The sequence below is a fragment of the Nyctibius grandis genome, chromosome 8 (genome assembly GCF_013368605.1).
Source record: "Nyctibius grandis isolate bNycGra1 chromosome 8, bNycGra1.pri, whole genome shotgun sequence".
Taxonomy (NCBI): domain Eukaryota; kingdom Metazoa; phylum Chordata; class Aves; order Nyctibiiformes; family Nyctibiidae; genus Nyctibius; species Nyctibius grandis.
The window spans coordinates 269752-286685 of NC_090665.1; the positions used below are offsets into that span (position 1 = coordinate 269752).

The window sequence follows — 16934 nt, forward strand, 5'->3', positions numbered from 1 at the left end:
CGTTCTCTCTGTAGCCTGTATGGCCCCAAGATCTGGCTCTGCAGCACCGTTGATGTTGCAATGCTTGTGAGTAAACAACGTGCAAAAAGTGAAGCTGGTGTGGAGGTACAGAGTTGGATCACTCCTAGATGGCAGGGTGTCCTTTCAGTCCCAAGCTGTATAGTTGTTCACTGACTATATTGAGGAACAGAGGGTGATTAAGCGATTTGCCCAAGTAGTGAGCCAATTTAATACATCAAAAATAGATATAAGGAGCTTTGATCCTAGCCTTTTTAACTGTTAGACTGCTCTGTGTCTTAACTAGAGTTAAGAAATCTTGCTATGATACAGGACTGAGCTCATAATAAGAACTTGTTTAGCTGTTGTATGAAAACGTACAGTTTTCATTCCTTATACTTGTCCGCCAAGCCCTTTGTTAAGACAAAGAGAAATGAAGCTCCTGTTTCTGTTTTTCTAGGGATTCCTAATAAATTCAAAACCAGAGAACGCATGTGAGCCTATAGCCCCACCTCCGCTGAAAGACAACTCGTCCAGTGCTTTTATTGTGTTAATTCGAAGGCTCGAGTGCAATTTTGATATCAAGGTAAGATTTTTATTTCTTTTAAATTTTTTTCCCCCTCTCTGTGTCAACGTCTTAAAGCATTTACTGGTGCTTCGGAAAAATATCTATAGCTAACAGCAGGATAGATACTGGTGTGAAGGGAGAATTTTATTGTCTACATGCAGATAAAGCAGTACTGTAATATGGTTTAGTTTAAGATTACCTGTTTGTGAGCCAGCTTACGTGGCAAATAAGGGTGATGGATGCTGCAGTTTTATAATAGAAAGCATTCAGTAGCAATAACAGCTTTTCTTGCCAGTCAGACTCTTGGCTGCCAGGGATCACAGGGGAGATTAGGGAACGGGGATAAAATCAGAGCACCCAAAATCTGCAAGCTGCTTTCCTGATGTGGTCTTGGTTTTATTAGCTGGATCATCTTCTTGTGGCTCACACTGGGACCCCATGAGCAACGGTGGTGTCACAGTTGGTTGATGGGGAGAGGAGACAGTGCACTACTGGTAGAAACAGGCACAAGTGGCAGAATGGGAAAGCTTTTGAATGGGTACAGTAGCTCCCGTATTTGCTGCTGTGTGGTATGTTCAGTTACGTGGTATGGTGTTTAAACGTGTAAATTCTACCCAGGCTGTAGGTGCCAGCTGTAGAGGCAGCCTCACTGCTCATGTAATCTGCTGTCACATCAGACTCAGGAATGTCACATACTTGTACCGTGAATCCTGTCACCGTGTGTGCGTATGGCTTAGTGGGAAAAGGAAGGGCAAATGACTGCTTGTCTTTTTCACGTCCTCTTTGCCTGTCTAATTGCTGACCCTAAATTGATGGGACAGTGTTACTGCTGAAGACACTGTTAAAGGAACAGGTCTGAAACTTTCTAGCGGAATACATTTTTAATCACAAATACAGCAAATGCTTCTTCGCTGAAAACAACTTGTTGCGTTGAAGAAGTCAGCATTATGAGTGAGCCTTCAGCTTTTTTCCTCTGGTGCTGAACCAGAAAAATCACATCTCTGTTGCTGGTCACGGAATTCTGAGATTCTGAGGAGCTTTGGAAAGCTGCTCAGGTAAAGGCAAGAGTCGAGCAGGGGGAAGACGTGCAGAATTGCTTTTCCACGTAGCTATCAACTTAGTATAGCTTATATATCAACTTATATATATAGCTCTATGTCAACTTAGAGCTCTTGTATTTGAATTTTACACATTTTGGATTTGCCACACACAGCCAATGAGCGTTCCTTGCAGAAAATAGAAGCCTTGTACATTATCACTGAGGGATTTCTGTGGTCAGTTCTTTAAAGAGTAAGTCATGCTAACTCTGTATGTAAGCGTTTTTTTGGTTATGTTTTATATTTCATGTAATATCCATGGAAAAGTGGATTCCCACACATGTCTTCATTAGACAGAGAGTAAGGTAGAAAGTGGACTGGAAGTTCCAAGGCGAGCATGGTTGTCTGTGTACTCGCTGGACAGTGAGTTCGCTTTTATATTATGTTGTTAACACTATTGCAATATTGCATTATATGATTTCATACATACTGCAGCATTTTGCACTGAAGTTACCACCAGGAAGCGGCGTGTGCACCGAGGTGTGAGTTATGTTACGTATCAGCTAGTTGGCTGACAGGATGCAGGTTTTAACAAAAACTGCAGTTTATTTTAAAGTCCCATCTGTCTTTGTTTTACAGTGAAAACTACAAATGCAGGTGCATAGCTGTTCCTTGATTTTATTGTGTGTGCACCTACTAGGCCAGAAACCGCCTCCTCTTCCCTTCCATCTCTCTCTTAGTATCTAGTGATTTCTTACAGCAGAAATTATGTTGCAGTAGGAGAAGGGTAAAGGCTGGAAGCAAGTGGAAGCAGTTCAGAGCCTTTTGGAATGTGTCTCCTCACTTGTTACAAGTGATTTTTACTGCTGTTGGTGCTGGTGACCAGTGTGGGAAGGGACTCTGCAAGAGAGGGTGGTGCTGTGCTTTCAACTCCTGCATAATTACAAAGTTTCTTTCTCAAGCCTGCATTTAGGGTCAGGTCATCAGTGACTCTGAGTTATGTTGTTGACATAATGTAGGAAACATCACATATTTTCTGCCTACATAAAAGGCTGGTTTGGCAAAATAAGCATCATGTAAAATTGTGCTACATATGGGAAAACTTACTAGAGTGGTCTGGGATTATATGTAATTTAAGTAAATGCTACCTCGCCAGATTAAAACTGCCTCTTTAGGCACAAAAGCCAGCAAATACATTATTAAACATTACATCATTTTATGTATGTACTGTGGATATGTTCTGTAGTGATGTAATATTGGCCGAACTCCCAACCGTGCATTTATGTTTACATCTAAATGTGATTTTTTTAAAATACTGGGATTTCCCAGGGTGTCTGCATTTTCCAATAACATTGTTCTGCTGTTTGGAATATAGTTGTTAGCATATGGGGAGAGAATATGAATTGATAGCACTCTGAGGCACATAACTGTTGAGTAAAGAGTTGAGTGTAGTTTTCTTACAGTGGAAAGTTCTCCTGCAGTACAAAATCACTTCTTGAAGCTGTACCATCCTGATTAGATATATCTTAAAAATGGGTTAATGCTTCGGTTTTGGCGCACAATTAGTGTTTTTGTCTTGGGGCCCTGGGTAGCGAGGGTGGAGTTGCAACTGCACAAGATCATTGAGCAGGCGATTGCTGCTCTTGCAGGTAGGTGGTGTGGGTGAGGCTGTGCTCCTCCACGCAGCCTGGGCAGGAGGTGCCAGGCTGTGGCTGTGTTAGTGCCACGCTTTGCTAGAGTAGCTCTGTGTCAGCTGAGTATCCTGTAGGCATGTTTGTGTGTGGTTTTACACAAACATCATCATCTTATAATCCAACAATTAAAAAAAGGGCCTATGTTATCAGTAAGTGACAAAAGTGTGTAGGGAACTAAAACATTTCCTTAGGTAATATAAAGTATTTACTAGCTGTCCTGAAGGACGTATTTCGATGTATTTCAATGCAGCAGTCCTTCTAACACACACTTTGTATGGCTTGCAGGTTTTAAATGCACAGAGAGCTGGATACAAGGCAGCTATAGTTCACAATGTTGATTCTGACGACCTCATAAGCATGGGATCCAACGACAGTAAGTACAGGTATCACTTCTCTCCTGTTTGAAAATCATTCACCCACGAGAGCGTACAGTATTAAAATCAGTATAAAGTGTTATGAGGAACTCTCACTAAAAACACCCCAACAAACCAAACAACAAAAACAACAACGAAAAACCCACCCCAACCAGAAATCCTCCTGCTTTTAACATTTTAAAAAGGGAGATGTTTGTATAAGAACATACACACACACTTGTGTATTATTTGTGGCATTTTAAGTTTGTACATTCTCTGAGTGTTTCTTTTGTTTTTCCTTTAGACTTTAGTTCAACTGTCCTGGGTAAAATGGTTACATATATGAGATAGATTTATATGAGTGATGTGGAAAATAGCTGATATGTTGTTAATTAAGTAGAAATACAGGAAAAGTAAAAAAAACCTGCTCTTTTGGAAGGAAATCAAACTTCAAAATACAACTGTTTAGTATTTGTTAGTGGTTCCATTTTGTTGTTGCACTGTTGTATACATTTTTCTGTTCCTTTAGGCAAATGGATTCTAATTTCATATGAATACGTATTACACGTACATATTTTCAGTTGGAAAAAGAACGTTTAGACATCAGTGCTCCATTTGCTGACTGATTCTGATGCCAGCTGTTCTGATTTTAAATTCCATGGAGTAAATATGTTCAGAATATCTTGTAATCTAGTCAAAATGTTGGGTTTGTTTTATGTTTTTCCGAGTGGAAACACCATTGAGTAAACTAGGAAATGAACGTTCAGCAAACTAAATGGCAGCTGAGTAGCCCAGAAAGCTGTGTGAAAGTGTTTTTAATGAATTCCCAACCCATGTGAATCTTATTTTCAGGTTTCACTGAGAAATCAAGATGTAGAATAACTTCACAACAAAAGCAGACTTGGGCAGTGTGAGGTGACATTAAGCCATGTATGCTTTTGCCTTGGGGACCCTGAATGCTTTGGTAGTGACTCAACTCGAGATACTTTGACCCTTAAATGTGAAGCATAAGTCAGAGGTGCAAATCAATATGAAGTGAAGTTGAGGAGAAGGTTTTCTAGAATACAGCATTTATCTTTCAATATTTTTTCATTTGAGCTGCATCTTTTGAGCTTATTATTGCCCTCACTGGTGAGCAGAGGAGGAGAGGACGGTTCCATCCAGTTTCTTGAAGCTGAAATAAAGATGTGGGATTTGTTCATTCTCTTCTTTCTTCTTTTTGGCCTTTTCTAGCCACAGCTGTTTCCAGTGTGTTCATTTATGTTTAGGGTGAAAAGGAGGGAAGAAAGTTTAATTAAAATTTACAGTACCAGATCACAAAATCATAAAGTTGCCAGAAATTCTGGAAACAGTGGAGCTGCGTGACTATCAAGTCTCTCAGTAAGAATGATGTTCTGGTTAAACTTACTCTGAGGATGCCTCTTTTTTTTGTCAAAATATTTTGGTTTTATGCTACCTTTAAATATTCCATTAAGAATTTTGATTTCTATACCTGCAATAAATTCCTTAGATATTCAGTAGGAAAAATAATACCACTTCTTATATGATGTAAAGATGTAGCATACGTGTGCATCAGTCTGTATGTCATGATGTTAAAATATGTCTTCATGTTGTGGTAGTCTCATAATGTTCAAGTCTTATGTCTTAAGAGTGCCCATAGAGTGTCCACATAACAATAGTTTTTCTGCTTTTTTTATACAGTTGAGATTTTAAAGAAGATTGACATTCCTTCTGTCTTTATTGGCGAGACGTCAGCTAATTCTCTTAAAGAAGAATTTACTTACGAAAAAGGGTAAGTTACCTCACGTGCAGCTGTGCTGTTCCTTGCATTAAGTCATTGCCTTTTTTTAATAGTTATGGGTTTAAAATAGGATGTTGTGACGACAGAGGCTATAGGTATTCCAGGTGAAACCTTGTGCCTGAGAGCAATGGGCAGAAAGCATTTTAAAAATGAACACAAATTGCTTTCCTGCAATATATTTATCAAATGTTACTCCTTTCATTTTCATGTAGCATTAAACATCTGAGTTTAGCTAATGATTTGGGAATCACAGAAGTGTTTGTGAGAGTATGTGTATTTCAGATCTAAAAAAAATCTTTAAAGCACATTGGAGATATGCAGTCGTGAAATACTGACACGTCAAGCCTGAACTGTGTGTCTCAGTCTCCCCTTTCTATTGCATTGTTGGGTATCCATACAAATACTGACGTGGGTAACTTCACTGATAGTTTGAATGTCAATGATCATCTGTGCAAACCTTGCCAGTGTTTAACTCCTCTCTGACTTATGTGCAGTTCTGCTCTGGAAGGCACATAGAAAAACGGGGTTATTGATTTCTCTGGTGCTCCCCACTGCATTCCTTGTTCAGAAGTACACAGAGTGAATAAACCTGGTAATCTGAGTGCGTAGGTATTCATAGCATACGGCTACTGAAGCTGTCTCTTTTCATCATCCTTTATGGATAGTTCTAGAACAAGTCAGCGATAGCTGCCTGTGCTAGGTGAATCTGCAGGGTGCGCTAAGGTGATTCTAACGGGGTGCATGATTAGGTTTGCACTGCTTCTGTTCTACTTTTAAGTTTAAAACTTTAAAAAGAAAAGCATTGCGAGAACAAGATGGTTAAAATACATACCTTGAGTAGGAACGAAAAGGAGGTGTGTTTCATATTATTAGTCTAATGATCTTTCTTTCAGACCTTTCTGCCCTTTCACTAAATTAATCAGAACTAGATTGTGTCATTCTTAAGTAGACACCTTGCTGATGAAACTACTTGATAAGTGAAGTGTGGCTCCGCATGAGTAGTTGTTGTAGAACTACTAACGCTTTTACACGTTGTACCTTCTCAGGTATTTCTGAGTACTTGTGCCAGCAGAATAATAATGGGACATTATTTCCTTCAGTATCAATAAATACTAGTATTCAGATATCCAGTTGCCAGCATCCATATCAGGTTCTCTAGGAAGATTTTTGATTACTGTAATTGTTGATCCTCCAGAGGTCAAAGGATGCTCTTTACCATGCTTCGTGATCTGAAACTAAACCTCTGTATAACCCAAAATGCTTTAGTAAATAAGAATGATTTCACAGTATCTTTTGATAGCCATGTTATATTTTTCTCATTCTACTGTCAAAGCAGCTGTGAGGTTGTTTTCCTGATTGCTTTAGATTTATTTATGATTGAAGTAAATAAGTAGTTTTAACTCCAAAAATGTTCTAGGAAACATTGTTTTATCCTTTTATTTAATTGGCTTTACATTATGTGGATATCAGCTGAATTTTCTATGTTGTTGTGCACAGGTAGGTATTCCTTTAGCATATCTAGCGATAATCTTTTATTTTAATGTTTTTTTTTTGTTGTATTTATTCTTTAATTCATTGTTCATTAAATTCTAGCCTATTTAGAAAGTGTTCTCTTTTTCTCCCCACAGTGGCCATGTTGTGTTGATCCCAGAGTTCAGTCTTCCTTTGGAGTACTACTTAATCCCTTTCCTAATAATAGTGGGGATCTGTCTTATTCTCATCGTCATATTTATGGTAAGTTCCTTCTTTTAATAACACTTTTTCTTTCAAACAAGTCGTCATGGAACTGTCACTTACTGAAGTTAAATGAAGGGATACAGTAAAGGAACAGTGAAAGCTTTGTGTACTGTACATACCTGTACTCCTTTATTTTCTCAGTACAATAAACAGATGCAGAATTTTGGCAAAGGGGTATCAGGAGCCCTTAGGATGTTCTGCCTGGCATATAACTACTTACAAAGAATTGTCCTTGCTGCTGCTCTTCCACTGCACGAGCGCTTTCTTTTTTGCCACATAAAGAATGACCTGTCCTTGTGCTCTTGTACACTGAGAGTATGTCCCACCTTACCACACGGGTACTGCTTAGTGAACGTTAGTCCCACTGTTCCACAGTGCAGGTCTCACTGTTCTTTGCTGCAGGTATAGTAATCAGTCAGCCAGCTCAGAACCTGTTACAGCATGTAGCATATATCTTACAGCACATCTATTACCTGTAGAGGTTCTCAGCTGGGGCACGTCTCCTATAAAAGGTAAAATAGCTGTATATTATGTCAGAATACTTAGCATCCCACTTTTTGGAATCTGCTGGTCTCTGACCAATTTATTTTTTTACCTTTTGATAAAAATCAAGTAATGCATCAACTGTTCTATAACATTTTCTTAAATTATTTCTTTCTGTGTTAGTGTTTTTCGCACTGCAAGTTATGTATTTCATTGACAATCGTGGGCACATTTTGGCACAATCAGAATTGCAACAGCTCTCTCAAAACAAAGCAGAACCGATCAAGAAGAGATGATGTAAAATTCACCAATGCTTTGTCTGACCTTCTGGTGATAACCTTGCTCATAGAGGAGTTTGTCTCAGTTAATTAGGTGAACGTATAGCCCTGTCATTGTATCCTGAAGGTCAGCAGTTTGAGATAAGGAGAGATGGTGTTTCTAAAGGAGAGCGGTCACCAGGGATAACATTCTGTGAACATCTATTGTTCTGAGACCATCAGTATTCCAACTTGAGCTTCACTATAATCTAATAATTTTTTTGTCTTTCCTTTCCAAAAAAATCTTGTGTATTTTTGGTTTCAAGTGCCGTGGTCATCAAGAACATCCTTTAGGCTTGTTTGGCTTCGTCCTTGCGTCCAGGCAAGGGAAGAGGTGATTCAGTTTGACCTGGGGTTCCCTTTTGACTAACTTACTGCAAAGACTCATATATCAAAACTTTTAATATCCTTTTATTGTTTTAACTTTTACTGTTCATGCTGTCTTAATTATGTCTGTTTCCAGATCACAAAATTCGTTCAAGACAGACACAGAGCAAGAAGGAATCGGCTTAGGAAGGATCAACTCAAGAAACTTCCTGTACATAAGTTTAAGAAAGGCAAGTGTATCATTCATTGTCTAACTGATTAGACCCCATTGTTTTTAACACCAAAAAACCTCTATATTGAGGGACTTTGTAGTTTTGGAGATAATTTTGAGTGCACTTGAAATAGAGTTTGGAGTGAAAGCACACAAAAAGTTTGACTTGGCCCTGCTCTCACTGAAATAGAGTAGTTCTGACATTTCTTTAATGGAAGCATTCTTTAAAGTCTGCTGACTGTGGGTGAGAATTAAAATGTTGCTTAATATATTAAATTAATATATTTAAAAAATAAATCAATACAGAAATTCCACAAAACTTCCTCGTTGTGCTGTCATTAAGAGTGACCACAGCAGTCAGTCACTGTGATGCGTTATTTGTCTGGAAACGGATAAATACTAGTGTCACATAAGTTGCCTGACATTGTAGAGACTATAAAAACAAAACTATCTTGTGGGTATAATTTATCTGCTTTTCCAGAGGAGTGGTCCTTTCATTCAATCACAATACTTCTGTGAGGGCAAGAGTGGTTCAAATTTAATGCCAAAATTTAACAGCCAAAATACTTGCTGTTGTGATTCTTTGTAGTGATTAGTTTTATGCGAGATCTAATGACAAGAAATAAAGCTGTAGTAAGTTACTTCATTCAATGAAATAGAAAAGCTGCCTTAGGTCCTTCTCTGTACTCCTTAAAAGTAGAAAAAATCTGCTACTTTTCTTCTCCGTTTTCTTTTTTAAGTGTGTTACCATTTTGCCATCTGATTGTTCATTCGTACAAGCTATTGCAAGGTATGAGAAGAAAAGGTGGAAAAAGTACTTAATTGAAATGATTGATTACTGCATAACACATGTCAATAGAGAATGTGTTTGCCAAGGTGCAAAGACCACGTTAGGGGATATGCCTGGATTCAACATCGAACCACTTGCTGTTCTTTGCCCTTGATAAAGCCAGCCTGCATTATTAATGACATTGCTTGGTGCAGAGCAGATGTTCAGTGTGAGTGGGTGCAGTTTTTGTGCAATCTTAATCAGCCTTATAGGAAAAAAAAAAAAAAAAAATAGTTTTCCTCTGCAGGGTTGACTGGACCTTACTATAATGACCTGTTGGTATGGATTTAAAATTAACTCTAAAAAATTATCTTTTTGTTTCCTCTTGTTGATTCCCTATGAAATCTAATTAGAATAAAAATACAAAGTAAATTATGTTGTACTTTAAAGAGAAATTTGCAAAGAAAAAGTTACTTCAAGAAGGTCAGTTAATGTCCTTTTCAGTTAATTGTGTGCATCTGTAACAACTCTCAGAATTACGTGACTAAGTAGCCAGTGTATGAAAATATCTTGTTATTGTTTTCCTCATTCTCTTCCTTTTCCTTTTGCTGAGTCTTACACAATACGAATTGTTTGGAGCTCAGGCCATTGTAAAGTAAACCTGGCTGTAAACACCCAGGTGTCCACGGCATTCAGTGGGTTACAAAAAACGGAACAAAAAGCTTATTTTTTCAACAAGGATTTCGGTTCCTGTAAGCGAATGATCACTTTGGTTCTACTGCTGTGAAATTAGCCCTTTGCATTAGTTTAAGTCCTTTTACTAAAAGGACAAAATTTGACCCAGTGCGTGCAGCTTGTAGCCTGTGGCAATTACAATGAAGATACGTTGCTTCGTGCTGCTTTGTGTAAGAGAGGGTTTCTCAAGGCGTTACTGTGAAATCCACTCTCTGCAGCCTTCTTGATGGTGTATCCAAGCAGTCTGGCCTTCTGCTTCCGAAGGAGAGGTGAAAGCAACTCCTCGGGGCTGCAGTCCTGTGTTTAGGAATGCTGGATTCCCTTTCCTCTCCAGTGTATTCTTAAAAATATTTCACTGTGTTACATTAGATGGAAACTCCCAGTTCAGTGGTGTAGGTCTGGCAGTGATGGACTCTCTTTAATCTCTCTGACTTTTCCCACCTGCCCGTGAGGTTTTTTCTCTCTCCTGCTTTCCCTTTATCTTCTACTGTTGTTGTACAGTGACTATCAGGAAAACTGTGTTCATAAGTGGTTCTCTCGTCCACTGTGCGTGTTTTCTGAAATGCCACATTACAGCAGGGTTATTTTCCAGTGGTGGTCATCAGCTTTGCCTTTACGTTGAATAATATATAGTAACAAAAATTACATGAACCACATTTCACAGACTTCCTGTGACACCACAGAAGCCCTTGGAATTTATCTTTTCAGAAACAGATGAGAATTTGGTTTTAATCATGGATTTCTGTTATTTGGAGAATAGACCTAAGAACTGGGAGGTCCCAAGTTGCAACTTCTAATCTGATTTGCTGCATGCCAAGATAAAATAATTATACTCCCTGTCCACTTTCTTTTCCATCCCTGTAAAGTAGGACTGAGAATATTTACTACTATGCAGGGCTCTTGCAGAAATTGAGTACTTAACATTGCAATGCTCCATCAATACTGTTTAAAAAAAATTTGTAATGAAAGCGATGTAATTTATGCATATGCACTAATCTCTGTAATTTACCTCTGCTGATAGTGAAGCACGTTGCAGATGTGCTCCCTCGCTTATCTCTGCAGTCTTGCCTCCCTTCTTTTTTCCCTGTCAGACCACTAGCTTTAGCAAACCTGTAATTTAAACAATTTGCTGTGTCTTTGTTAATTGTACCTGCACTGCTGGCTGGTTTATTTAGTGTGATCTGTAATAACGCAGAAGTCAGGTAACACAAGACCTTTACTGCATTAGACATGGGTCTGTTATTATAGAGGTGTGAGTAGTTTTTAGCATCTATCTTACACCCACAAATAGAGAAATCCTTTTAATAATGTGAAGAACTCGCCTTCTGAGGATGTCTGATGTGCCTTGGTTTTGTATCTGCTATATAACTGAGTACTATTTAAAATATTTTGTTGGTTTTGTACCTTGGGAACGGAGGAAGGTTAGAAGTTTTTGTTCTGTGTTTTTCTTTGGAAGTGGCAACGTTAGGCGCAGGCAAAAGGCAGAATCAGTAGAAATTGTGCCATGGCCATCATAAAATACGAGAAATAATTGTAACCAATATTTTGGTAAAATGGGAGGGCTCGTTTTGCATTCCTTTGCTTATTTGGAGAGTTTAAGTTGCCCAGGGAATACAAGAGCAAGCTTTATGAGGGAGGCAAGAAAGGAATTGTATGCAATTGTAGGGCTTCCCTTACCACCTTCCAAATGTCTGTCTAGTACCACAATGGATAGCCCTTCACGTGCTGAGCATTCCTTCTGTTTTCATCTCTAATCGATGCCAAGTTTCAATTTTGTGTATAGTATGTTTGAAATATTGAAGTGCTTAAAAAAAAAATCATTTTAGCAGAACAGCAACAGATGATGGTCATGATCCTGTTCCATATTTTTCCACCCTGTAGAAGGGAGGTTCTAGATCAACAACACCAGGCGTTGTACGTATTCTTAAAAAATTGACAGCACCGTTAGAAAAGCCCAGAATAGAACTGTATCCACGAACGTGTTTTATACTGAAAAATTGTAAGTCTACAGAGTGTTAGTTGCCATAGACTTGAGAGAATTGTGTGCACAACTGTGGCATTACAAGAGTTAAAACGGAGCTCGGATGGAAAGCACCGGGAGCTGATTACCCTGGTGGGAGGACGACCTTGGGAGCAATAGATAAAGAGCAGCTGAGTCAGTGTTAGACAAGTCTGCAGGAGCTTGGCTGAAAGGGTCCAGCTGGTTGTGATGGCCTGTTTGCATGTGGGATGGAAGGCCTGACTGGTTGGGAAGGTACAGAAGGTGTGTGTGAAAGGGGGGTGCGCCGCAGAATAAAGGTCTCTGCTTGCTGATGTGATTCGTTAGTAACTGCACACAACAATATGGGATTCATAGTAAAATAATTCTCTGAACTACAAAAATCAATCCTGTATGATTTTGATTTTTTACATCATAGTCAGTGATATTTCAACATTGGGATGATTCAAAAGGGACCTGCTAATACTGCAGCTAACCACAAATTCAGGTAAATTAAGCAGCCCTATTGTTAATGAGGTGGGTTAGTTCTTAGCCGACTTTTGTTAACATCTGAAAAAGATGGCTTGCAAAAATCCTGAATAGAGGCAGAAGAGTGCTTGCTTTCCGTCCTGGTAATGTGGGATAAAAGCTGTGTCCTTATTTAAAAGCTGAAGCTACACTTATTTCTCTATGAATATATGAATGCGATTAGGCTGCTACTGTAATTCCTCAGTTTGTTTTTTATGATTATTTTTTTTTTAATGAGAAAGTATTTAAACGTGATCAAGACTAATCATGTGAGTTGAAGATTGTTTACAGGCTAAATGGGAAAAGCTGTTATACTGCATTTATTTGACTGACAGTTTTCTGCATTTTGGAATTAAAAATGCTTAAGTTTGGGTTTTTTTACATCTGCAAAGTTTATTTTTCTCTGTGAAGTATATTGTTACACGGTTAATGAAGAATCCTGGTCAAGTTGCTTTTTAGAACTTGCTTTAAGCCTTGAATTTTTAAGGTTTGTGCTTTATTTATTAATGATCTTATTCTGAACACATAAACAGAAAAATAATACATCTTTGCCTCTCTTCTGTCACTGAGCATCTTCATTTTGCCGATTCTCTTTCCCTGAACACTGAGTTTCATTAATACTCAACATTTGAGCTGACTCTACCTACCTAGTGCAGCTAATTTTGCCATCTATAGAAGAGCATTGGGTTTAGCATCATGGTACGAAAACAAATTTTGAGCTGAGTTTCCAGAAGTTCTCTCCTGCCATGTAGTTTCATTGCAGTACAGGGAAAGCTTTGCTGCTGTTTGAGCTTTTGTGTTGGAAGGACGTCTCTCCTGAGGAATGCCAAACCTGCCTGCTTCCTTCGTTTGCAAGCTGCTTGGTAACATAGGGTAAGCTCACGACCCAGATGTGGGCCTGCTGTAGCTGCACGTTATCAAAATCCGCCCCATTCTTCCTACCTTTTCCCCAAGACAACACTGTGACAGCTTGTGTATTAAATCAATCCTTCTGAACCAGCTTGGAGCGTGAGCTGTGCCTCTGATATGTCCCTGGTTGGTTTCAGTCTCATGTATGTAATCTGGACAGTGCTTTGGGAAGTAATATTGGAACTGCTATGAAAAAGAAATCTGAATTTGTGCTAAACAGTCTCGTGTCACAGAGATTACTGCGTGATATGCGTGTGTTGGAAGGTGGACTCTTAAGTATGTAAGAGATTCTTGCTGTGGCCATGAACTCTAGCCCTAGCACGTCAGTCTTGCACTTAAATCTGACATCTCAAACCTCAGTGGTGTGCAGCGATGAAGTTCTAGTGCAGCAGATAGTCCAGAAGAGACTTGATAGAAGTTTACTGGGAGAGGATTAAGGTGAGACTGTGAGGAAGGGGAGCAGAGAATTGAGTTGTGAGGATGACTGATGAGGTGACACTTGTGGGATGGATGGGGCTCAGATTGGGTGGAATTCAGAAGGAACTGGAAGAGGTTGGAAGGAAATGGGGAAGCTGCCCTGAGGGGCACTGGGAGCAAGATACACCATCTCAACTCTTCCTTCTTTTATTTTGAGGTGACAGGATCACAGGGGCCTCGTTTCTCTTACAGGTGTCTGCCTTGCTCTGTGCCTTTTCCCGTTTGTATCTTGGTATATGAGAGAGTGAACCTTCTCAGCACGTGTTCTTTCTGATGGCATCTACATCCCCTTACTTCCCCAGCTGCTCTGCTGTATGGTGAAACCCAGGATCTTAGCTAGCCCTGAAGATAGTGAAAATGTGAACTGCTGAGCACTGGGAAGTTAAGCAGCAGCTGTGAAGGTGGTACAGGTTGGGAACAGGCAGACTTAGTGGGCCAGGACTGCTATTGTGAATACTTACCTGAAATATGCAGAGTGACACAGTTCTTTGGGGCCACCCCCAGGATACTGGGGGCTGTGTCTGGGGTGTCCATCCTTCGGGCCGGGTGGGCCATATCATCTCTCTTTTTTCTGAGACACCATCGTTGGTGTCTTCCCTTATCACGAAGTGTATCTCAGATAACCAGGATGCAGGCACCCTAGCACCACGTGTTGAGCAGATGACTGCCCTTGTGGTAGGATGTGCAAAGATGCTTTGGATCACTTGACCCCATAACTATCCAATCCCTCAACCAAATACGTGTTAGCCAAGCGATAGAGAAGCTTGCAGTTGGTCTGCTGGCACATGTGCTTCTCACCATGTGACAGAGAGGACTTAATAGGGGGAGAGGTGGGCTGGGGCAGACTTAATGCTTTTCTGTTAGGCTGTAGTTTGGGCACGTAAAGAACGCCTCGTGGCCAGGAGAGTGTGCAGCCCTAGCCAGCTGCTGCTTGTGAGGAGACTGTGCAGCACTGGGCAGTGTCAAGGCAGTAAGGTTCAGTTGTCTGGAGTGCTCATGGCTTAATAGAAGTACCATCCACAAATAGTGAGTAGCAGCACTGGATGTGTGTAAGTTGCAAGAGGTGTATGAAAGGAGAGTCTGTTATGTTCTGCAGATACAGTGGCTTTGTGCACACAGGCAGAACTTTTCCAGCCTGACAGAGCTGAGCAGGTATGCAGCCCAGCTCGTGTCAAAGCAAGGGATCCAGAGAGTGAAAGGGACCCTTCCGCTGCCTAAGTCCCTCTCAGGGCTTGATCAGGTAAGTATTCAGGAGACATATAATGAAATATCGCTCCTTGCAAAACGAAATGTAGCTACCTCTTTATTTTAAAAGATGTACTTTGCACTGCTCACCTTTAATAACATAGCCTAGTAATCGGGGGATCTAGGTTCAGTTCCCTCCATTGTCTTCTAGGATTAAGATGTCCATTTCCATCTCCTAAGAGCATAGCATCTGGAAGGAACTTCCTGTGCCACCTATCTAAAGCCTTGACCTAAAACTAGGTTTGGGAGAGGGGGAAGTTTGGCCCTTTACCGTGGTTACCTGCTGATGGTCCTGAAAGGCTGGTTCAGAACGTCACTGCTCCAATGGTCAAGTTTTGTTTTCATTTCCAACCTTATGATTCCTGGTCAGATGATGGCTCTTTCCCCCCCTGCTCTCCCCAGGCTTCTCTCTCCATGGTATTGCTCCTCTGTGCTCTTTATAGAGAAGGCTGAATCCCCTTTCAGCCTTCAGAATGTTAGATTTAAGTTATCAGGCAATTTTTTTTGCTTTTCTTGCATAATAGTTTCTCTGTTACTTGATCATAATATTCTTTCTTTGTTTCTGTTTGAATTAACCTTTTGAAGATATGGGTGGCCACATTAGACTCCTGAACAGTACTTACTGCTTGTGAGAAGACTGCTCTTGATGCTTCCTGCTGTTGCATTTTTCTTTCTCCCAGTTGTATCACATTAGGAACACTGTAGTGATCAACCATTACACTCTGTTTCTTCCCAATTGTTAATAACTGATGAAATCTCAGGTAAAAATTCCCAAGGATGTAATCCCTAAATGGATGCACTTGGCTGTTACAGTACTGGATGTCATTCATGTACCATTAGCCAGATTTACAGATTTTTCTGTGCTGTCCCAGTTATCCTCTTGATGATACCTACTCAATCGTGTCTCGTATAATTGATATGCTTCTTGATTTTGCATCAATATTGTTCCAAAGCAGTTTTGTAAAAAGACAACAATGGTAACTCTCCTCCAGCCTAATGAACTTCTTCCAATACCACCAGTAGCAACTTCCATTTACCCAGCTCCGTCTGCCAATCCTTGCTAATCTTACTGACCAGGAGCAATCATTTCATGCATAGAACTTCACTGAATGTTACACCACAGTCCACGGAGGTAACAGTGCCATATTTCTTATTTCTAGAAATCAGTTTGTAAAGGCATTGTCTACCTTTACTATGACCGTGCTATATTTGATCCTGTTTTCTCTTAATTTACGTAGCTCATCATTCGTTAAGTGCCCTAATTTATGTTGTGGGCCACTCTGGAAAGGGCACTCTCCTCCCCTTTCTGTTGAGCTTGCATATACTTCACGGAAGAGAATCAATCCTTGATTCAGAGGGGCAAGGAAGGCACCAGAAGGCTCAAGACTTTCTGTCTGTGCCCAGAGAGAGAGATGTCTTTGAGGCCATGTGCTATCTTGAGCAACACACGTGCACACACGTCCTTTATGTACAGGTTTGGAATAAGTTCTGCTGAATGTCCTGAAGTTTTCCAGCTCCAGCAGTTGTACCAGATGTTGGTAAGGCTGAAGGCTGTTGGACTTCGGTTTTTGAAGCTAAGGGAACAAAGATGGAATAAGGTCAGCGCTGGTAAGGCCACATTTGGAGTGCTGCGCCTGGTTCTGAGCTTCCCAGTACAGGAGGGACACGGAGCTACTGGAGAGAGTCCAGTGAGGGGCCGTGAAGGGGTTTGGTGGACTGGAGCATCTCTCTTATGAGGAAAGGCTGAGAGAGCTGGGACTGTTCAGCT

The 16934-nt window shown here is 40.2% G+C and overlaps 1 protein-coding gene across 1 annotated transcript in view; it reads left to right on the forward strand.

Annotated features, from left to right (window-relative positions):
* RNF13 (ring finger protein 13) overlaps positions 1-16934 on the forward strand; it is a 31619-nt gene that overhangs the window by 10739 nt on the left and 3946 nt on the right. The window contains exons 4-8 of the mRNA XM_068406498.1: positions 458-583; positions 3582-3669; positions 5351-5441; positions 7079-7184; positions 8451-8544. Of these exons, the coding sequence (XP_068262599.1) occupies positions 458-583; positions 3582-3669; positions 5351-5441; positions 7079-7184; positions 8451-8544 (505 nt within the window). The remainder of the gene's footprint in view (positions 1-457; positions 584-3581; positions 3670-5350; positions 5442-7078; positions 7185-8450; positions 8545-16934) is intronic.